The sequence below is a fragment of the Salmo salar genome, chromosome 03 (genome assembly GCF_965601325.2).
Source record: "Salmo salar chromosome 03, fSalSal1, whole genome shotgun sequence".
Lineage (NCBI taxonomy): Eukaryota > Metazoa > Chordata > Actinopteri > Salmoniformes > Salmonidae > Salmo > Salmo salar.
In genome coordinates this window covers 22,962,682-22,986,529 of record NC_138293.1, presented here as the reverse complement: position 1 = coordinate 22,986,529, position 23,848 = coordinate 22,962,682, and the positions used below count along the sequence as shown (strand labels likewise).

At 44.1% G+C, this 23,848-nt stretch overlaps 1 protein-coding gene across 11 annotated transcripts in view; it reads right to left on the bottom strand.

Moving 5' to 3' along the window:
* dip2ca (disco-interacting protein 2 homolog Ca) overlaps positions 1-23,848 on the bottom strand; it is a 236,232-nt gene that overhangs the window by 64,645 nt on the left and 147,739 nt on the right. For 7 of the 11 annotated variants that reach the window (XM_082973357.1, XM_082973359.1, XM_082973358.1 and 4 more), the window contains 5 exons: positions 22,495-22,677; positions 17,161-17,295; positions 13,305-13,424; positions 12,859-13,056; positions 239-330 (listed from right to left, as the gene is read on the bottom strand). In XM_082973357.1, coding sequence (XP_082829483.1) covers positions 239-330; positions 12,859-13,056; positions 13,305-13,424; positions 17,161-17,295; positions 22,495-22,677 — 728 coding nt within the window. The remainder of the gene's footprint in view (positions 1-238; positions 331-12,858; positions 13,057-13,304; positions 13,425-17,160; positions 17,296-22,494; positions 22,678-23,848) is intronic. The other 4 variants (XM_082973363.1, XM_082973364.1, XM_082973365.1 and 1 more) reach the window with 1 other exon arrangement.

Here is a 23,848-nt window from a genome sequence, read left to right as displayed (position 1 = left end):
CCTTCCCTCTCTCCTTCCCCCCCCTCAACCATTCCCTCTCTCCCCCTCTCCCTCGCACCTCCCTTAATCCATCCACCCCTTCATCACTCCCACCCTCCTTCACCCATTTTCTCCCTACCCCATCTCTTTATCCCTCCTTCACTACATCCATCTCTCCCCACCCCCTTCACCTATCCCCAACTCCATCCATTCCTTCCTCTCTCCCTCTGTTATTGGTTACCTCCCTCCCCGTACTCACCCGGTCTCCAGGTCTGACCATAGGTTCCTGCTTGCTCCCCAGCTTGTGGAGGATGTTATAGGCCACCTTCATACTCCGCACCCAAAGTTTTCCTACAGGGTTAAATCAAAATAAACACTGGTCAACGATCTGATTCAGAGGCTATGGACCCAGGGCAAAGATGGTAGCATCACTGTTATAGACCCACTCCAAACAACCTCAGGAGGAAGAGGAAAGAGAGGGAGCACATCAAAGAGCAGCATGGGAAAAAATACAATGTAGGCTGCTTGAATAGATAATGATCGAAAAGCACAAAAAAGACAATGACGTTTTTCTTATTCAATCTTCAGTACATTGTGGGGATGTCTGGTTGTATTGGTTGGTAATAATAATCAACGTCCAGGTAACTAGAACCTCCCTTTCTGGATGATGAACTAAACATTATTTTGAGCCAAGTACTTAACATTTCTCGGAACCGACTAAAGCTTGAAGAAAAAGCGTTTGTACTCATATCAGTGAGAAAGCAAACGACTTGCCAGCGTTGTATTCATTAGAGTACAACGCAACAAAAATGTTTTGAAATGTTATGCAATGGAAATAAAAAATGAGCATTTCTTATTGGACAAGTTCAGGTAGTTTCTCCAAGTTTCTTCCATTTGGTGCCTAATGAATACGACCCAGCTCTGATCTGCCTGGTTACGGTAACAGTTCTCCAGATGCTGAGAGGAAGAGAGAGCTGAGGGTGTTCCTTGGAGGACTCTGAGGTAGCGTGGCGACAGTGTGTCTGGTCCTGTTTGCATCTCAAATGGCACCCTATTCCCTTTATAGTGCACTATTATAAAGGGGCCCTATGGGCCCTGGTCAAAAGCAGTGCACTATATAGGATATAGGGTGCCATTTGAGAGAGACAGACTTTCCTTTGAGGGCTGACTAACTGACTCAGTGGTGACATGGGGACTCCGTGACACCAGACCTGGCACCCTGAGAAGTGAAGAGTCAGTCTTTGGCTGTGTCGTACCTACACTGTGTTTACACCACACCCAACTCCTGGTTTGCCTAAACATTGTCAGGTTTGTGTATGTGTGCGTGCGCACACGCATGCAACTTCTCTTTCTGTCAGTTTGGCGTTTCTTTCTCTCAGAGATCTCTAGGTGATCTCAGCTCTACAAGCTCAGTGGATCTCTACTGATTCAATCTACTGCATGGATAGACATTTCAGCCTACAGTCCTGTGAAGGTGTACAAAAATAACATTTCAGCCTACAGTCCTGTGAAGGTGTACAAAAATAACATTTCAGCCTACAGTCCGGTGAAGGTGTACAAAAATAACATTTCAGCCTACAGTCCTGTGAAGGTGTACAAAAATAACATTTCAGCCTACAGTCCTGTGAAGGTGTACAAAAATAACATTTCAGCCTACAGTCCTGTGAAGGTGTACAAAAATAACATTTCAGCTAGCTTTCCCTCTGGAATAAAAAAAAAAAACAGTACACTATTATTTTGAACTGGATTATTATATAAACTACTTAGCTTGGGAGCTTGAGTTAAACTAATGAGGGCATACAGCATGACTTAGGCATTTTCATCATTATCTTTATTAATGGCCCATAGACATTTGAGTCATTTAGCAGACGCTCTTATCCAGAGCGACTTACAGTAGTGAATGCATACATTTCATACATGTTTTTTTTTTTTTTTTCTGTGCTGGCCCCCCGTGGGAAACGAACCCACAACCCTGGTGTTGCAAACACCATGCTCTACCAACTGAGCTACAGGGAAGGCCAGTGAATAATAATACAGTGAATAATGCAGAATATTACCTTCCTAGATACGGAGCGCTATGTTTCCATGATCACGTAATGACGCACCCCAGTCAACAGTCATTTTACATTTAAATTACATAGGCCCAAATGGCACCATATCCCCCTACTTAAGTACACTACTTAGTACACTACTTTTGACCAGGGCTCTGGTCAAAGTAGTGCACTATATAAGGAATAGGGTGCCATTTGGGATACAGTACTGGAGGGAAATGTTGTTCTATCACGGTGCTGTGATCTCTAGTCGGCCCATCGTTAAATGAAATGATCCTAATCTAATCATTTATCTAAGGATGGCTTAAATGGATACCACTCTTTCTACAATACATAGCGCTCATTATAAAGGATGGGATAGATATTGCCTACAGTCCCACTGTTTAACTGCAGTGCAGTGTGTGCATTTAACTAGCCAATTTCTGGATGATAAATTCATGTAATTAAAAATCGGATTTTTTTTTGGACCCAGAGACACTGATTAGAAGGAATGAATCATATCTGTATTACGATAAAGCTATCATGTAGGAGTTGAGAAATGAATCCTATCTGTATTACGATAAAGCTATCATGTAGGAGTTGAGGAATTAATCATATCTGTATTATAGAGCTATCGTGTAGGAGTTGAGGAATTAATCCTATCTGTATTGCGATAAAGCTTTCATGTAGGAGTTGACGCTGTAAGCAAAATGACCTTGTCCTCATCATGAAGCATCCCAGAGAAACCAGAGGAATTAACAACAGTGAGGCACAGCAAGAAGAGAGCGAGAGAGAGAAATAGTAGAGAGAGAGTAGAGTGTAGAGAGAGTAAAGATAGTAGAAAGAGTAGAGAGTGTAGACAGAGAGAGTAAAGATAGTAGAGAGAGAGTAGAGAGTAGAGAGAGAGTGAAGATAGAGAGAAGAGAGGAGAGTGGAGAGAGAGAAATAGTAGAGAGAGAGTAGAGTGTAGAGAGAGTAAAGATAGTAGAAAGAGTAGAGTGTGTAAACAGAGAGAGAGTAAAGATAGTAGAGAGAGTAGTGTGTAGACAGAGTAAAGATAGTAGAGAGAGTAGAGTGTGTAGACAGAGAGGGAGTAAGAGTAGTGTGTAGACAGAGTAAAGATAGTAGAGAGAGTAGAGTGTGTAGACAGAGAGAGAGTAAGAGTAGTGTGTAGACAGAGTAAAGATAGTAGAGTGTGTAGACAGAGAGAGAGTAAAGATAGTAGAGAGAGTAGAGTGTGTAAACAGAGAGAGAGTAGAGAGAGTAAAGATAGTAGAGAGAGAGTAGAGTGTAGAGAGAGAGTGAAGATAGAGAGAAGAGAGTAGAGAGTGGAGAGAGAGTAAAGATAGTAGAAAGAGTAGAGTGTGTAAACAGAGAGAGAGTAAAGATAGTAGAGAGAGTAGTGTGTAGACAGAGTAAAGATAGTAGAGAGAGTAGAGTGTGTAGACAGAGAGGGAGTAAGAGTAGTGTGTAGACAGAGTAAAGATAGTAGAGAGAGTAGAGTGTGTAGACAGAGAGAGAGTAAGAGTAGTGTGTAGACAGAGTAAAGATAGTAGAGTGTGTAGACAGAGAGAGAGTAAAGATAGTAGAGAGAGTAGAGTGTGTAGACAGAGAGAGAAGAGAGTAGAGAGTGTAGAGTGGAGAGAGAGTAAAGATAGTAGAGAGAGTAGAGCATGTAGACATAGAGAGTAAAGATAGTAGAAAGAGTAGAGTGTGTAAACAGAGAGAGAGTAAAGATAGTAGAGAGAGAGTAAAGATAGTAGAAAGAGTAGTGTGTAAACAGAGAGAGAGTAGAGATAGTAGAGAGAGAGTAAAGATAGTAGAAAGAGTAGAGTGTAGACAGAGTAAAGATAGTAGAGAGAGAGTAGCGAGAGTAAAGCGTGTAAACAGAGAGAGAGTAGAGAGAGTAAAGATAGTAGAGAGAGTAGTGTGTAGACAGAGTAAAGATAGTAGAGAGAGAGTGTAGACCGAGAGAGTAAAGATAGTAGAGAGAGAGTAGAGTGTAGACAGAGTAGAGAGAGAGTAGTGAGAGTAAAGATAGTAGAGAGAGTAGAGAGGGTAGACATAGAAAGTAAAGATAGTAGAGAGAGTAGAGAGTGTTGACAGAGAGAGAGAGTAGACAGAGAGAGTAGAGAGTGTTGACAGAGAGAGAACGCGAGAGAGAGAGTAGAGTGAGTAGAGATAGAGTAGAGAGTGTAGACATAGAGAATAGAGAGAAGATAGATGTAGAGAGAGAGAGAGATAGATGTAGAGAGAGGTAAAGAGGTAGAGAGCGAGCGAGCGAGAGGTAGAGAGCGAGAGGTAGAGAGAGGTAGAGAGCGAGAGAGAGTCCTGTTGGGGGAGGACGCAGAGAGCTGTGGGTTGGCAGCGCACTACATTGCTGCCTGCCATAAGATGAGGGACAATGTCTTGCAGACCAATCAACCTGCACATGTCCTCTACTGTATGCTTATTGTTATTGTTCAATGTATGGTTATTTTAACCCTTGGTTATTGTTGTTACTGTTGTCCCGTTGATCATTTTGATTCTTATTATTTTCATATTGTAAATATCCAAAGTAAGCTTTGGCAATATGTACATTGTTGCGTCATGCCAATAAAGCAAATTGAATTGATTAGAAGAAAAAAAATTGAGAGAGAGAGTAGAAAGAGAAATGGGTAAGGTAAGAAGAGCACGAGAGAGAGTAGAACGAGACTACAGAGAGACTACAGAGACAGAAAGAGCGAGAAAGAGAGAGAGAGACGACAGAGATTCACTCAAGGTTCACTTCAGAGAGTCAGATTAAGATTCAGCACTGCACACTGAAGACAGAGTTGTTCACACAGCACAGGGCCCAGTAGCCCTCTCACCCGACCAACCGTCTCTTCCCTCCCAGAGAGCTGGGCCTCGAAGCTAGGCTCCTGACACAGGGTATGCTGGCTGCAGACATTTCACAGTCTGGTGAGCACTGTCCAATCAGCCACCTCACTTTATAAATCAATATGTTCACAGCGACAGCCATACAGACAGAGCAGACTGACAGACACTGCACTAGTTCCATTGAGGCCTGATTTGGGCTGCATGATGGTGCTAACTGACTGGGGTTTTATGGCTTCATCCCAAATGGCACACTATTTTCAATATACTGCACTACTTTTAACCAGAGCCCTATGGGCCTTAGTTAAAAGTATTGCACTATATAGGAAATAGAGTGCCATTTGGGAAGCAGGCTATGTTATTCCTGTGGGGGATGCTGCCTATCTGCCAGTCATGTCTCCATGACTCAGTTAGCAGCGGGTGGGGAGCTGGGACATGGTGTGCAGGATTGTCTACGGTTGCTCCCCAAATGGCACACTATTCCCTATGTAGTGCTCTACTTTTGACTACGACCCATAGAGATCTGGTCAAAAGTAGAGCACTATATAGAGAATGGGCTGCCATTCGGGACGCAGCCTACATGTAATTTCATTCTCACAGCTTCACAGGGGTCCCCGCCCCAGAAGTTCTAAATTCATAAAAGTTAGTGTACTGAGGCAGAGCTTTTCTCTCCAAATAATTGTACACCCCTCGACCACAAACAATTTATTTTAAGTGGGACTTGGGAGAATAACTTGAATCTAAGTAAGCAGAGAGGAATAGTCTGAGTGTCTAGTGTCACAGTATTACAATGCAGGGCTGAAAACATAATGCAATACAATTCTCGATTGCCACTGATTTATTAACAAGAGTGGATTTAACTTTTCATATTTAAATCTATTACAATACACTTAACTTAAAGACCTCTAAGTGAGAGACGAAGTATTATACCACTGAACTAAATAGCTATGTAAATTACAAATGTGGGGGTCCAGTGTGGCTCAGCTGGTAAAGTATGGCGTTTGCAACGCCAAGGTTGTGGGTTGGATTCCCACGGGGACCAGTACAGAAAAAAGTATGAAAATGTATGCTGTGGACAAGAGCATCTGCTAAATTACAAAAATGTAAAATGCACAGTACCAGTCAAAAGTTTGGACACACCTACTCATTCAAGGGTTTTTCCTTATTTTTCCTATTTTCTACATTGTAGAATAATAGTGAAGACATCAAAAATAAATGAAATAACACATATGGAGTCATGTAGTAACCAAAAAAGTGTTAAACAAATCCAAATATATTTGATATTTTAAATTATTCAAAGGAGTCACCCTTTGCGTTGATGACAAAGTATTATACCATTGAACTAAATAGCTAAATTATCCAAGATGGCGTAGCAGTCAGACGTCTTTGTCCTTCTTGTCATGTCCCATGTATATATCTTTTTATATTTTTCTTTGCATATCTTTTTATATTTTTCTAAACCTCAACTTCAAAATACTCTCCTGCAACCCGCCTCACCCAATGTGGTGTGGATCTGTTTTTATCTAAAGTATTTTTATTTACCTCGGAACCGGAATCCCCCAACAGAAGCTAGTCAGCTCACTAGCTACTAACTAGTAATCAGCTGCTAGCGGTCATCAGCTAACCTTTAGCTTGGAAAGCTCTTGCCAGTTTGTATAACGCGATTCAAACCAGAGCATACCAGACCTGTTTTCTCTCCATATCCCCAGATTCCTACCGCAAGCTCTGAACCTTTTCACCTGGATCATCGCAGCAAGCTAGCTGCAATCCGAGTGACTACTCCTGGCTAATGTCTGTCCTGAAGCAAGCACTAATTAGCCTGGAGCTAGCCCATGCTAGGCCCATTTCCATGCTAGCTGAAGAGGCCCATCAGCCACTCCTGGGCTACCATACCCGGACCCCTTCTACTGCCGGTACGGGGCACGGAACCCCGCCGATCCTTCACGACTGGACTACCGACGTACTCTGCTCAAGGGGGTACTCAACTGGCCCCTCCATCGTGACGTCCCCTGAATGCCCATCTGCTAGCCTGCTAGCCGCGGCCCGCTAGCTGTCTAGATCATATTGGACTGTTAGCTGAATAGATCCATCGGCCAATTTCTTGGGCCACTATACCTATTTTGCCAATTGGACTTGGACCCCTCTGCTACGTGGTACCCTACTAATCCATCACGACTGATCTATCGACGTCACCGCACGTGGAGGCTAAAACAAACTTTCCTCCATCGCGACGTCCCTCTAAGGCCCTTCTGCTGGCTTGCTAGCCCCGGCCTGCTAGCTGTCTGAATCGCCGTGTCTCCAGCCAGCCCAACCAGTCACCTGACTCCTATGATCACCCGGCTACGCATGCCTCTCCCTAATATCAATATGCCTTGTCCATTACTGTCCTGGTTAGTGATTATTGTCTTATTTCACTGTAGAGCCTCTAGCCCTGCTCAATATGCCTTAACCAACCATTTAGTTCCACCTCCCACATATGCGGTGACATCACCTGGTTTAAACGTCTCTAAAGACAATATATCTCTCATCATTACTCAATGCCTAGGTTTACCTCCAATGTACTCACATCCTACCATACCTTTGTCTGTACATTATGCCTTGAATCTATTCTATCGTGTCCAGAAAATTGCTCCTTTTACTCTCTGTTCCGAACGTACTAGACGACCAGTTCTGATAGCCTTTAGCCATACCGTTATCCTATTCCTCCTCTGTTCCTCTGGTGATGTAGAGGTTAATCCAGGTCCTGCAGTGCCTAGCTCCACTCCTACTCCACAGGAGCTCTCATTTGTTGACTTCTGTAACCATAAAAGCCTTGATTCAAAGCATGTTAACATTAGAAGCCTCCTCCCTAAGTTTGTTTTATTCACTGCTTTAGCACACTCTGCCAACCCGGATGTCCTAGCCGTGTCTGAATCCTGGCTTAGGAAGACCACCAAAAACCCTGAAATTTCCACCCCTAACTATAACATTTTCCGACAAGATAGAACTGCCAAAGGGGGCGGTGTTGCAATCTACTGCAGAGATAGCCTGCAGAGTTCTGTCTTACTATCCAGGTATGTACTTTTAAAAATCCACCTTTCCAGAAACAAGTCTCTCACCGTTGCCGCTTGCTATAGACCACCCTCTGCCCCGGACACCACATGTGAATTGATTGCACCCCATCTATCTTCAAAGCTCGTGCTGCTAGGTGACCTAAACTGGGACATGCTTAACACCCTGGCCATCCTACAATCTAAGCTTGATGCCCTCAATCTCACACAAATTATCAATGAACCCACCAGGTACAACCCCAAATCCGTAAACACGGGCACCCTCATAGATATCATCCTAACTATCTTGCCCTCCAAATACACCTCAGCAGTTTTCAACCAAGATCTCAGCGATCACTGCCTCATTGCCTGCATCCGTAAATGGTTCTGCGGTCAAACGACCACCCCTCATCACTGTCAAATGCTCCCTAAAACACTTCAGCGAGCAGGCCTTTCTAATCGATCTGGCCCGGGTATCCTGGAAGGATATTGACCTCATCCCGTCAGTAGAGGATGCCTGGTTATTCTTTAAAAGTGCCCCATTCAAAAAATGTAGAACCAGGAACAGATATAGCCCTTGGTTCTCTCCAGACCTGACTGCCCTTGACCAGCACAAAAACATCCTGTGCCGTTTTGCATTAGCATCGAATAGCCCCCGTGATATGCAACTTTTCAGGGAAGTTAGGAACCAATATACACAGGCAGTAAGGAAAGCTAATGCTAGATTTTTCAAGCAGAAATTTGCATCCTGTAGCACAAACTCAAAAAAGTTCTGGGACACTGTAAAGTCCATGGAGAATAAGAACACCTCCTCCCAGCTGCCCACTGCACTGAGGCTAGGAAACACTGTCACCACCGATAAATCCACTATAACTGAGAATTTCAATAAGCATTTTTCTACGGCTGGCCACCTGGCTACCCCGGTCAACAGGCCTGCACCCCACACAGCAACTCGCCCAAGCCTCCCCCATTTCTCCTTCACCCAAATCCAGATAGCTGATGTTCTGAAAGAGCTGCAAAATCTGGACCCCAACACATCAGCCGGGCTAGACAATCTGGACCCTCTCTAAAATTATCTGCCGAAATTGTTGCGACCCCTATTACTAGCCTGTTCAACCCCTCTTTCGTATCGTCTGAGATTCTCAAAGATTGGAAAGCTTCCGCGGTCACCCCCTCTTCAAAGGGGGTGACACTCTAGACCCAAACTGCTACAGACCTATATCTATCCTACCCTGCCTTTCTAAGGTCTTCGAAAGCCAAGTTAACAAACAGATTCCTGACCATTTCGATTCCCATCGAACCTTCTCCGCTTTGCAATCTGGTTTCAGAGCTGGTCATGGGTGCACCTCAGCCATGCTCAAGGTCCTAAACGTATCATAACCGCCATCGATAAGAGACATTACTGTGCAGCCGTATTCATCGACCTGGCCAAGGCTTTTGACTCTGTCAATCACCACATTCTTATCGGCAGACTCAACAGCCTTGGTTTCTCAAATGATTGCCTCGCCTGGTTCACCAACTACTTCTCTGATAGAGTTCAGTGTGTCAAATTGGAGGGCCTGTTGTCCGGACCTCTGGCAGTCTCTATGGGGGTGCCACAGGGTTCAATTCTCGGGCCGACTCTCTTCTCTGTATACATCAATGATGTCGCTCTTGCTGCTGGTGATTCTCTGATCCACCTCTACGCAGACGACACCATTCTGTATACCTCTGGCCTTTCTTTGGACACTGTTAACTAACCTCAAGACGCGCTTCAATGCCATACAACTCTCCTTCCGTGGCCTCCGACTGCTCTTAAATGCAAGTAAAACTAAATGCATGCTCTTCAACCAATCGCTGCCCGCACCTGCTCGCCCGTCCAGCATCACTACTCTGGACGGTTCTGACTTAGAATATGTGGACAACTACTTAGGTCTCTGGCTAGACTGTAAACTCTCCTTCCAGACTCACATTAAGCATCTCCAATCAAAAATTAAATCTAGAATCAGCTTCCTATTTCGCAACAAATCATCCTTCACTCATGCTGCCGAACATACCCTCGTAAAACTGACCATCCTACCGATCCAACTTAGGCGATGTCATTTACAAAATAGCCTCCAACACTCTACTCAACAAATTGGATGCAGTCTATCACAGTGCCATCCGTTTTGTCACCAAAGCCCTATATACTACCCACCACTGCGACCTGTACGCTCTCGTTGGCTGGCCCTCGCTTCATACCCGTCGCCAAACCCACTGGCTTCAGGTCATCTACAAGTCTCTGCTAGGTAAAGCCCTGCCTTATCTCAGCTGACTGGTCACCATAGCTAGAAACCCACCCGTAGCATGAGCTCCAGCAGGTATATCTCACTTGTCACCCCCAAAGGCAACTCATTCTTTGGCCGCCTTTCCTTCCAGTTCTCTGCTGCCAATGACTGGAACAAACTGCAAAAATAACTGAAGCTGGAGACTCATATCTCCCTCACTAGCTTTAAGCACCAGCTGTCAGAGCAGCTCACAGATCACTGCACCTGTACATAGCCCATCTGTAAATAGCCCATCCAACTACCTCACCCCCATACTGTATTTATTTTTTATTTTTTTATCTTGCTCCTTTGCACCCCGGTATCTCTACTTGCACATTCATCTTCTGCACATCTACCATTCCAGTGTTTAATTGCTATATTGTAATTACTTCGCCAACATGGCCTATTTATTGCCTTACCTCCCTTATCCTACCTCATTTGCACACAAGGTATATAGACTTTTTCTACTGTATGTTTGTTTATTCCATGTGTAACTCTGTGTTGTTGTATGTGTCGAACTGCTTTGCTTTATCTTGGCCAGGTTGCAGTTGTAAATGAGAACTTGTTCTCAACTAGCCTACCTGGTTAAATAAAGGTGAAATATATATATATATAATATATATATATATATATATTTTTTTTTTTAAATGACAGCTTTGCACACTCTTGGCATTCTCTCAACCAGCTTCGCCTGGAATGCATTTCAATTAACAGGTGTGCCTTGGTAAAAGTACATTTGTGGAATTTCTTTCCTTCTTAATAAATTTGAGCCAATCAGTTGTGTTGTGACAAGGTTGGGGTGGTATACAGAAGATAGCCCTATTTGGTAAAAGTCCATATTATGGCAAGAACAGCTCAAATAAGCAAAGAGAAATGACAGACCATCATTACTTTAAGACATGAAGGTCAGTCAATCTAGAAGATTAAGAACTTTGAAAGTTTCTTCAAGTGTAGTCGCAAAAACCATCAAGTGCTATCATGAAACTGGCTCTCATGAGGACCGCCACAGGAAAGAAGAGCCAGAGTTACCTCTGCTGCAGAGGATAAGTTCATTAGAGTTACCAGTCCAAATAAAGTTCAAGTAACAGACACATCTCAACATCAATTGTTCAGAGGAGACTGCATGAATCAGGCTTTCATGGTCGAATTGCTGCAAAGAAACCACTACTAAAGGACAACAATAAGAAGAGACTTGCTTGGGACAAGAAACACGAGCAATGGACATTAGACTGGTGGAAAATCTGTCCTTTGTTCTGCTGAGTCCAAATTTGAGATTTTGGGTTCCAACCGTCGTGTCTTCGTGAGACACGAGTAGGTGAACGGATGATCTCTGCATGTGTGGTTCCCACCGGGAAGCATGGAGGATGAGGTGTGATGGTGTGGGGGTGCTTTGCTGGTGACACTGTGATTTATTTAGAATCTGCAGCGAAATGCCATCCCATCTGGTTTGAGCTTAGACTGTCATTCATTTTTCAACAGGACAATGACCCAACACACCTCCAGGCTGTGTAAGGGCTATTTGACCAAGAAGGAGAGTGATGGAGTGCTGCATCAGATGACCTGGCCTGTACAATCACCTGACCTCAACCCAATTGAGATGGTTTGGATGAGTTGGACCGCAGAGTGAAGGAAAAGCAGCCAACAAGCGCTCAGCATATGTGGGAACTCCTTCAGGACTGTTGGAAAAGCATTCCAGGTGAAGATGGTTGAGAGAATGCCAAGAGTGTTCAAAGCTGTCATCAAGGCAAAGGGTGGCTACTTTGAAGAATCTAAAATATATTTGGATTTGTTTAATACTTTTTTGGTTACTACATGATTCCATATGTGTCATTTCATAGTTTTGATGTCTTCACTATTATTCGACAATGTAGAAAATAGTAAAAATAAAGAAAAACCCTTGAATGAGTAGGTGTGTCCAAACTTTTGACTGGTACTGTATATGTAAATGAAACAACTACAGTAAAATCACTGCACCAGTGTTGTGCCACAGTACAGTACATTTACTTCAAAAGGTATTTTTCCACATAAAGTACTTTGTGTTCCTCGTGTGGCTGTCATTAATAGCATTCATATGCTTAAGCAGCAGGTAGCAGTATTGTTTGGCGCTTGTCTGTACTTAATAAGGTTAGTGGGAAGGCTGAGCATGAAGCAGCATCGAATAAAGGAAACCCTCCTGAGTACTCCACTGCAGCACGCATGGCTTTGTGTCCCAAATGACAATCCCTATCTAGTGCACAACTTTTGACCAGGGCACATAGGGTTCTTGTCAAAAATAGTCCACAATATAGGGACTAGGGTGCCATTTGGAATGTACCCATGGAATCAATCACAGTTATGGAGACTCTCAGTGGATCGTTAACATATCCAACAGTAAAAGTGTTGCTGCTTCACTCACAGAATAAATAAACAGTCCTGGATGGCTGGGTCATGGTATTATTATGGAAGGCAAAGCTATAGGTCAACGTTATAGAAGAGAATAGGACACTTTCATTACTGTTATAGAACACAATTTCATTGCCGTCTATCTGGTGATTTGTCTTTCGTGTTTCAATAGCAATCATGTGCCGTACTAGCCAATCCTTTAGATGAGTGTAGCGGGCTGCGTCCTTACTGTTAAGTTTGAATGATAGACGTGACCACTGATGTCAATAACCCGTACTGTGCGGACATAACACCTACCGTAGGTTAAAATGTACAGTGGTTTTCCGTTGGTGTCCATAGTGGTGAGGCAGGGGGCTTTGGGAGAGATGGTGCCCCACCTCTGCAGGGCAGCCTCCAACGACGGGGGCCAGTTAGTGACCACCCCTAGCTGCTCCCCCCTCATCGCCAGCATCTGAGCCCCCTCCGCTTTGGGCTGGTTGGGGTCAGGCTGTTGAACTGGAGCATCACAGGAACAATGCAATGTTTGAGATTGTAACGCGGCAAAGAGGTTTTCAATTAATAACACATTTTTTATAACCTGTAATAATATAATAACATTCTGTATTGTAACAGCAAATTCATTGAGGTTTTACACATTCAGAAAATCAACCTTCAGAGGTCTTGGGTGCGTCCAAAATGACTCCCTGTGCCCTATATAGTGCATTACCTTTGACCAGAGCACTATGGGATGGATGCCTTCTTACCCTCTAGAAGTTCTTCAAAATCGTCAACAAAGAATTCTCTTAAGGGAGGCCGTTTGGGTCTCTTCAATGTGTTGACTAGCTGCTGGATTTTGGCTGACACTCGGCCACCTACTGGAACGCCTGTAAGGGTCCACACACACACACACACACACACACACACACACACACACACACACACACACACACACACACACACACACACACACACACACACACACACACACACACACACACACACACACACACACACACATCAATACACACACGTAGAAACGTCTATACTTCATGGAAACTTCTATACGTCTAATTGGACTGGCAAGGCCACTTTTCCAAGTCTTCAGAGAGGAGACAGCCACACTTCACTGGGCAATATCCAAAGTGTCTTCTGTACTGTCGTAAAACCCTTTAGTTTCAATGACACTATCCCCCTGGCCATTTCTCTTATCATATGAGGTCCAGAGCCTGCTGGTTTTCTGTTGTACGTGATAATTAATTGCACACACCTGGTGTTCCAGGTCTAAATCAGTCCCTGATTAGAGGGGAACAATGAAAAAAATGCAGTGGAACTGACTGAGGTCCAGAGTTGAGTTGGAGGGGATAAACCTTTATACGCAGTGAAGAGTGTCAAAGTCAAGGGTTAAACCGTGGATAGAAAGCAATACAGATGAACAAACAGTAAAAATCAGTCCTGACCAAAGCTGATTTCACAAAGATATGAAATCTATGTAAAGCCCGATCACTGCGTAACCTGTGTTAGGCTATATATATATATATATCAAGTAAAAAGAAGAAAAACTAAACATTTTGAATCTCTAAAACACAAGTTTGGCCTTGGTACTGAAGGAGAAAGGTGTAGTTCTTTTCAGAGCCTCCATGAGCGTTGTAGTCCAGTAAACCCCATCTGTAAAGCTTGGGACTTGATCTATCAAGTAGACACTCGACGACGTGTGCTCTGTGCGCTCAACAAATATATTCCTCAGCACTATTGACTGGAGTATCTGATGAACAGATTCGTCTGTGCGATGCCATATGCCTCAGGAGAACAAATTAAAATAGCAGAGAGGCCCACATTGGCATACTCCATGATCTGACAGCAGCTCATTCAGAACAAATGTCAGAATCCATTTTGGGTTTGCTTTTCAAGCGTCAGATGCATTTTATTCTACTTCCTCAAAGGATTTGAATCACCTCTGATATGTCAAAGAAAGCTTCCAAAAGAGAGCAAATTGACATGACACCATGACACAGACATATCAAAACAAACTGACATGACACCATGACACAGACATATTAAAACAAACTGACATGACACCATGACACAGACATATCAAAACAAACTGACATGACACCATGACACAGACATATCAAAACAAACTGACATGACACCATGACACAGACATATTAAAACAAACTGACATGACACCATGACACAGACATATTAAAACAAACTGACATGACACCATGACACAGACATATCAAAACAAACTGACATGACACCATGACACAGACATATTAAAACAAACTGACATGACACCATGACACAGACATATCAAAACAAACTGACATGACACCATGACACAGACAGACATATCAAAACAAACTGACATGACACCATGACACAGACATATTAAAACAAACTGACATGACACCATGACACAGACAGACATATCAAAACAAACTGACATGACACCATGACACAGACATATCAAAACAAACTGACATGACACCATGACACAGACATATCAAAACAAACTGACATGACACCATGACACAGACAGACATATCAAAACAAACTGACATGACACCATGACACAGACATATTAAAACAAACTGACATGACACCATTTTTTAATTTTTAATTTCACCTTTATTTAACCAGGTAGGCTAGTTGAGAACAAGTTCTCATTTGCAACTGCGACCTGGCTAAGATAAAGCATAGCAATTCGACACATACAACAACACATAGTTACACATGGAATAAACGAAACATAGTCAATAATACAGTAGAACAAAAGAAAACTAAAAGTCTATATACAGTGAGTGCAAATGAGGTAAGTTAAGGCAATAAATAGGCCATGGTGGCGAAGTAATTACAATATAGCAATTAAACACTGGAATGGTAGATGTGCAGAAGATTAATGTGCAAGTAGAGATACTGGGGTGTAAAGGAGCAAGATAAAAAAATAAATACAGTATGGGGATGAGGTAGGTAGATAGATGGGCTGTTTACAGATGGGCTATGTACAGGCGCAGTGATCTGTGAGCTGCTCTGACAGCTGGTGCTTAAAGCTAGTGAGGGAGATAATGAGTCTCAAGCTTCAGAGATTTTTGCAGTTCGTTCCAGTCATTGGCAGCAGAGAACTGAAAGGAAAGACGACCAAAGGAGGAATTGGCTTTGGGGGTGACCAGTGAGATATACCTGCAGGAGCGCGTGCTACGGGTGTGTGCTGCTATGGTGACCAGTCAGCTGAGATAAGGCGGGGCTTTTCCTAGCAGAGACTTGTAGATAACCTGTAGCCAGTGGGTTTGGCGACGAGTATGAAGCGAGGGCCAACCAATGAGAGCGTACAGGTCGCAATGGTGGGTAGTGTATGGGGCTTTGGTGACAAAGCGGATGGCACTGTGATAGACTGCATCCAGTTTGTTGAGTAGAGTGTTGGAGGCTATTTTATAGATGACATCACCGAAGTCGAGGATCGGTAGGATGGTCAGTTTTACGAGGGTGTGTTTAGCAGCATGAGTGAGGGATGATTTGTTGCGATATAGGACGCCGATTCTAGATTTAATTTTGGATTGGAGATGTTTAATATGAGTCTGGAAGGAGAGTTTACAGTCTAACCAGACACCCAGGTATTTGTAGTTGTCCACGTATTCTAAGTCAGAGCCGTCCAGAGTAGTGATGCTGGACGGGCGAGCAGGTGCGGGCAGTGATCGGTTGAATAGCATGCATTTAGTTTTACCTGCGTTTAAGAGCAGTTGGAGGCCACGGAAGGAGAGTTGTATGGCATTGAAGCTCGTCTGGAGGTTAGTTAACACAGTGTCCAAAGAAGGGCCAGAAGTATACAGAATGGTGTCGTCTGCGTAGAGGTGGATCAGAGAATCACCAGCAGCAAGAGCAACATCATTGATGTATACAGAGAAGAGAGTCGGCCCGAGAATTCAAGCCTATGGCACCCCCGTAGAGACTGCCAGAGGTCTGGACAACAGGCCCTCCGATTTGACACACTGAACTCTATCAGAGAAGTAGTTGGTGAACCAGGCGAGGCAATCATTTGAGAAACCAAGGCTGTTGAGTCTGCCGATAAGAATGTGGTGATTGACAGAGTCGAAAGCCTTGGCCAGGTCGGTGAAGACGGCTGCACAGTAATGTCTCTTATCGATGGCGGTTATGATGTCGTTTAGGACCTTGAGCGTGGCTGAGGCGCACCCATGACCAGCTCTGAAACCAGATTGCATAGCGGAGAAGGTACGGTGGGATTCAAAATGGTCGGTAATCTGTTTGTCAACTTGGCTTTCGAAGACCTTAGAAAGACAGGGTAGGATAGATATAGGTCTGTAGCAGTTTGGGTCTAGAGTGTCACCCCCTTTGACACAGACATATCAGAACAAACTGACATGACACCATGACACCAACATATCAGAACAAACTGACATGACACCATGACACCAACATATCAGAACAAACTGACATGACACCATGACACAAACATTTCAAAATAAAGAAGGGCTCAGAGCATGATAAATACAAACATGACCCCAAAATACCCTACACTGTCAAGAAAGAGACGCACCATGAAAATAAATTTAGGTCACACACATACACACACACCCTACCCCAACCTCTGTATGTACTCACCATCTCCGGTCTCCATGAGCTCTGCGTTGCCGTACTTGGGCGTGGCCCTGGATGCTGTGGTGGAGCCCTGGGGTCTCTCCACCTGTATGGAGTCTGTAGTGTAGCTGGTGACATCTGGAGGGGTAGAGTGGTTCTCTGGATGTGAGGAGAGGCAAGGTGAAGGAAGCCTGTTACTGTTAGTCCCCCCAGCCCTCAGCCCTATAGTTAAACAAGGGCCACAGGCTGCCATAGGCTGCCACAGCCAAGCCAGCACAACAGTGAGGAGAGGAGGGAAGAGAAGGACTGCCTCTCAAATGGTACCCTACTCCTTGTATAGTGGACTACTGTTGGACACGGCTCATACATACCAGATCCGTATACGCGCTGGTCAAAAGTAGTGCACTATATAGGGAATATGGTTCCATTTGGGATGCAACCTAGGATGGGAGGAGGCACGGGGGCAAGGGTCCAAGGACACAGGGCACACAGACGGCGGGAGGCCACAGGGGTTAGGGAGGTCAGGAGGCGCATGCATCCAAACAGGTGTCCCCGGGTGCAGAATAGACAGACATAGACAATGGTTAACTCCAGTAAAAGTCGATCTGAGGAAGGAGAGTGATTGATATGCTGCTGTGCTGGGTTTAGACCTCAGCCCATATCAATTGATCTGTTTTAAAATCATACAGAAAAGTGTTTCATGTCTCCTCATTTTCATTCAAGGACCCCTCTTGCTAGTTTTCCTTTGAACTCAGATTTGAGGTGTATGAAAACACCCGAAGTCCATCCACTCCACAAGGGATGTAACTCTGCAACCACCCAAAAACTATTTTCATCTTTATGAAAATATAATCTTAACTTTATCTAAGATGATAGATGACCGCTTGGGCCAGTAACCGAAAGGCAGTTAACCCCCAACCCCCAACAACAACTGCTCCCCGGGCGCCGATGATGTGGACGTTAATTAAGGCAGCCCTCCGCACCTCTCTGATTCAGAGAGGTTGGGTTAAATGCGGAAGACACATTTTGGTTGAAAACATTCAGTTGTGGAACTGACTAGGTATCCCTATACCCTTTCCAAATATTTTGGCAATGTTACATTTGTGAACTAGGCCTTTAGCTTCCCATACATCTCTGCTACGTGTGTGAGGTTGAATGTGTGGGAGCACACTGTAACATATACAAATATCTATGACAACCGTGTCAAATAAACTAATGCTGTGAATTAAGGTGTCCAAGCTGACACTTGCATGTCCCCAGGCCTCTCAGTCAGATTGTGATAAAAGGGGAAATATGGGATTAGAACAACAAAACAAAGCAGCCACCCGCTAGGTTTTTGGTAAACAGCTGAGAGACGGGGTAAAACAAGCTTATAGTTTGGGTTCCAATGGGGTAAGCAAATTGAACTAAGCTCATGATCATTAAAGCATTTACAAGTTATATTCTTGTCCAAAAAGATATGTACCAATCCAAGATTGCCCCAGCACTGGAGCTGCAGGAGATTTGATGCACTTCATGAAACTATGTTTGTAATCATTACCGCTCCCTCTTCAATCCCCTGGTCATAACATCATTCCCCCAAAATGCTTCAACATTACATCATTGATGCAACACTTCCGCCTCTCCCTCTCTCTGAAACATCCCACATGTGACATCTATCCTTAAATTCACTGTAAAAAATAAATCATTTTTACTCTCCATCTCCCACTCGACATGTATCACTTTTCAGATTCTTTGAAGTGCCAGACGTTTTTGAAAGTCTAATCGTGCCGTGAATTGCCATTTTCTTTCCATCATACCGCCTGGACAATGTCAAAAAGCATCAGCCGTTACTTTTTCCCCCTGCTAGATTTAGATTCTGATTGAAGTGGATGAGCGTGTGAAATCATTCCAGACACAATTTGTGAAGAGAAACCACAAGGAACTTCCTTCACTGTCTTTCTTTTACATTCCTAGTGCTCCGGCTCAATCTCTCAGCTTTCCACTGTAAAACACTAGAGCCCCAGTCAAGGACCATACATAAGCTAAAGTGGATCAAACACCGGTACTAGCTAGCCATAGCACTCATCTATAAGGGCCGGTAACCACAAGTATGTGAGAGCAATATCCTTCATAGACCATCATACTGTCTGCTATGAGTAATCTTCCTTTCAGTGATAATTCATCATGTTAGATGAAGATGCCTATGGTGTGTCCCTATTTAGTGCACTATTGAGCACTTATACCTTTATGAAAAGAGCTTCCCAAAGCTGATTTAACTTTATTTATTTATGGACAAAGAATGTGTCATCACCTTCCATCAATTCCCATAGGGCTCTGTTCAAAACTAGTGCACTATATAGGGAATAGGATGCCATTTGGGACGCAGATATATTCTTACCACCAGTGTCCGTGTGAGGTTAGATAAAGAGATAAATGAGAGAGGGAAAGCGCTCCACTAGGTTAAACAAGACTCGCATTGACAATGTTAGACCAAGGACAACATTACTTAGCCTCTTCCTTTCTCTCTTTACACTCTCCCCCCCTTTCCTGCCCTCCCTCCCCATATCCCTCCCTTTCTCTCCCTCCCCTTCTCAGTCTCCCACTCTCTGACTGCTTCAAAACTGCCGAAATTGCCTCCCGGGTGGCGCAGCGGTTTAAAGCACTGTGTCACTACAGACCCTGGGTCGATCCCGGGCTGTGTCGCAGCTGGCTGCGACTGGGAGACACATGAGGCGGCACCCAATTGGCCCAGCGTCATCTGGGTTAGGGGAGGGTTTGGCCAGCCAGGATGTCCTTGTCCCATCGCACTGTAGCGACTCTTGTGGCGGGCCTGGGCGCATGCATGCTGACTATGGTCGCCACTTGTACGGTGTTTCCTCCGACACATTGGTGCGGCTTGGCAGGGACGTGTTTCGGAGGATGCATGGCTCTCAACCTTCACCTCTCCCGAGACCGCACGGGAGTTGCAGCGATGGGACAAGACTAACTACCAATTGGATATCACGAAATTGGGGAGAAAAAAAATGGCAGACGGGCTAAATAAACACATCACTAAAACACATGGTGCTAATGTGCCAGAAAGTAATGTGTGGAGAGAGAGAGAGAGAGAGAGAGAGAGAGAGAGAGAGAGAGAGAGAGAGAGAGAGAGAGAGAGAGAGAGAGAGAGAGAGAGGGGGGGGGGGGGAGACAGCGAGAAAAAGAGAAATGCTTCTCCATGACTGAGTGAGACTGAGACAACGCTAGACTAGTTAGCTACCAGCTGAAATAACAGAGGTTATTGACACTTACATGCGACTTCTGCTATCAGAATACGAAGATAGCATTGAAAAGTTGTCGGATTGTGTTCAGATCTGGCTGACCACTTCAAGAGGTGGTCAGGATTGCATTGTGTGTGGATTTCTCCTCAGTCTGGATGCAATCAGGCTACTAAAAGCGCACACAGTGGGGACGTCATCAGCACTCCCCTCACAAGTCTCCAGAAAACTTGTGTTTTGAGACGAGATGCATCTTTTCATTATAACGTTGGAGAAAATACGTTCCTATTGTGTGAGGAATATGTTTGCTGGCCTCATAAATGCTAGCCTGCTAGCTAATATTAAGAAAAACATGTTTTTGTTTGGCTAGAGTTATGCTAACCCGTTTGCAATCCCTTTAGCGTTGCTTGCTAGCTACAGAGGTTAGCTGGCTAGTTAGCTACAGTAGTTAGCAACTGCCATTGTTGTTGTGTTATTTTGCCTATTTCACTGTTTGCACACTGGCATTTGAATATAGCGCGGGAATAGGGAATCCGGACACAATAGACACATTTAAATGTAGGTGTAGATGCATGACGCTTTTGGAATTCCATGATCAGAACTCAATGCCAAAAGCTGGATGAACTGTCAAGTCTAGACACTGCCAGAATGCTTTCTCCAGACATACTGATATTGCATTTCCTACCAGCAGCTTAAGCATGCTAATGATATAGGAAGGGGTGCTCTTTGTACATAACATCTGTTTACCTAAGCCAGAGTGAACAGACAGACACTGGCCAGCAGTACTAAGCAGGCACTGAGAGATTAAGGATGTTTCCCAAATGGAACCCTATTCCACTACTTTTGACCAGCGCTATATAGCGGACTATATAGGGAATAGGGTGTTATTTGTGGATTATAAACAGTGTACAAAACACCTTCCTAATATTGACTTGCCCCCCTCTCCTTTTATAGCTCAACACCTATAGAAACAATAACGAGCTATAGGGAATCCAGTGACAGCTAGACTACAGTACACTATGGCAGGCGGAGAAAGAAATGCTGAACTGCAATGGAATCTATGAGTCGTCACATAGGCTGCGTTCCAGGCTGACTACATTGCAGACGCATGCCATATTTCAAAATGCATGGAAAGGTGCATCGTCTGCAATGTAGAACGCAACCATAGAGCGCAAAACGTGATTCCATTAGGAATGGGAACCCCTTCCAGAATGATGTTAATGGTTGCTGTGGTGTTCTCAGACGTTGATCAATGGTTGATTATAGTCTGGACCAGGCCTTTGTTTTTAGAACATTCATCTACTTCCACCTGGGGGATTCTAGAATCCTTTTCTTTTCTCTAGTTGTTACATACGGAGGGATAACTCATTTCACTAATTCACTCTCCCCGCCAAATAGCGACTGTTGGAATAATGGATGGGTTCAATCAAGGCATTCTTCAATGCTGGTTCAGTGGGTTCTTTAAGCATCGAGCAGAGTTTTGGCACTGAAAAGTACAACTCAAAGGGCATTTTAAACAGACTACTTAAAACAGTGTGGCACCTGCCTAAAGTTCAGATTCAAAGTGTACCCTCCCGACTACCCAATAAAAAACTCAGAGATTGGGAGAGCAGGGAATGTCTAAAATCAAACAGAACATACATTGCAACAAGCACCACCTCCACATAACTGGAGCAACCATCCATCTGCTTTATGTCAAAGACAAAAAGCATTCTTGAACATGCAGTCTCTTATCTTGCCCAGCAAATAAATACATATATTTCTCACCATTAGATCAATGAATATTTCACAGCCATGAAAGCAACCAAAACTGTATTCTAGACCTTACCGGTTTCCTGCAATATTGATGTTGATTTTCCATCATCACCGTGGCTCTCATTCACAAAGGGGTACTCCACACACTCAGATTCATACGATCACAGTACTCATTAGCCAAAGCTATCCATGGGTTAGCATCACTTCTCCCAGCTTTTCACACAACTGTAGCTAGAGCAAGACACCACTTTGACATTGAACGCCACACTTGATCATCAGAAAGCAAATGGGTGCGGGGCAGCGGCTAGAGCAGGGCAGGGAGGGGTTGACTGCCCCCCTGCACAGTCTGGGATAGTGGGATACTGACCCTGCTTCTCCAGGGGGGGCTGCTGCCAGACGAGCTCCGATCCACCTGATCCAAACTCACAGGACCGCCTCACCACAGGACCAGGACCTGAGTTCCCATTCTCTACTGTGACTGGGGCTGGTGTGCCCAGGAGAGCTGGGGCCTTCCTAGTTTTCCTCTTCAGAGAGAGGTGAGCAATGGGCCCTGTGTGTGAGGAGGGGAAAACCAGAACCTTAAATCCAGACTACGGCAACCACACAGGGCCAAACCAAGTCACTACTGTAGCCAGATGGAGGGAAGACACTCTGCAGGGTCTCTCTGCAGGAGGCATCAGCCATATGGAGGGGAAATATAATCTGTGTTTCAAATGGCACTCTATTGACTTTATAGTTTACACGGCTTTGGTCAAAAGTAGTGAACTATATATGAAATAGGGTGCAATTTAAGACACATCCATAGATGAGGGTGGTGACGAGGGGTATGGAGAAAAGCAACTTATCTACCCGGGCAGGCAGAACCACACTGATGGGAAGGGAGAGAGGGAGAGGGGATGAAGGGAAAAAGGAAAATGCTTTTTCTTTAGCCTTTTAAAAAGCCAACACACACACTCGGGAGCTGGTTTGTTTTGGCCTCTAATGGGAGCCAAGAGGGAAAACAGATCTGTAACCTTCACACACACAGGAAAGGATATCCTCCTCTGAAATACACACCTAGCAGAGAGAGACACACAGACATCATGCTATGTTGTGACAACAAAATGCTATTTGATTGTCATGGAAACACCTCTGAAAACCAAGGATTTAGAGAGTTACTCATAAAGTTACTAATACACAACTATACAGTTTGATGGAATTAAATCTAACTATCAGAATGACTGGATGTTGACAAGTGTTTTGATTGATAGATTGCCAAAATAATCTAGTGATTGATTGACTAACTCTTTTAACTGTCTTACTGACAGGCTGTCATAGTACACATCACATAGTACACATCAGGACTGTAAGTGGTGTTCCATTACATGTCACCTATACCTAATAACTGATACATGATATCACATTTCCTAGTTCAGTGAAAGTCTACATCTACCACAGCACGAGTTCCCAGTTCCTCCAGTGCTGCTTCAAAGTGTCCCCATTTAAAAGTAATGGTGGCAGGAAGGAGGGACTGGCACAAACACCAGATAAACATCACATCTCAGTGTTTTAAATGTCTCTTCACTGAGTAGAAGCCAATCAGCAGTTGTATACTAGCGGTGTCTACTCCCACCACTGTGCTTTACTTCAGACTGTCTGCTAGCTGTGTCTACCTGACGGGAGCCTCCGTGTGGTGTCTGTTCTGTGCTTTGTCTCTGGTAGCCATCAAACTTGTGTCAGCA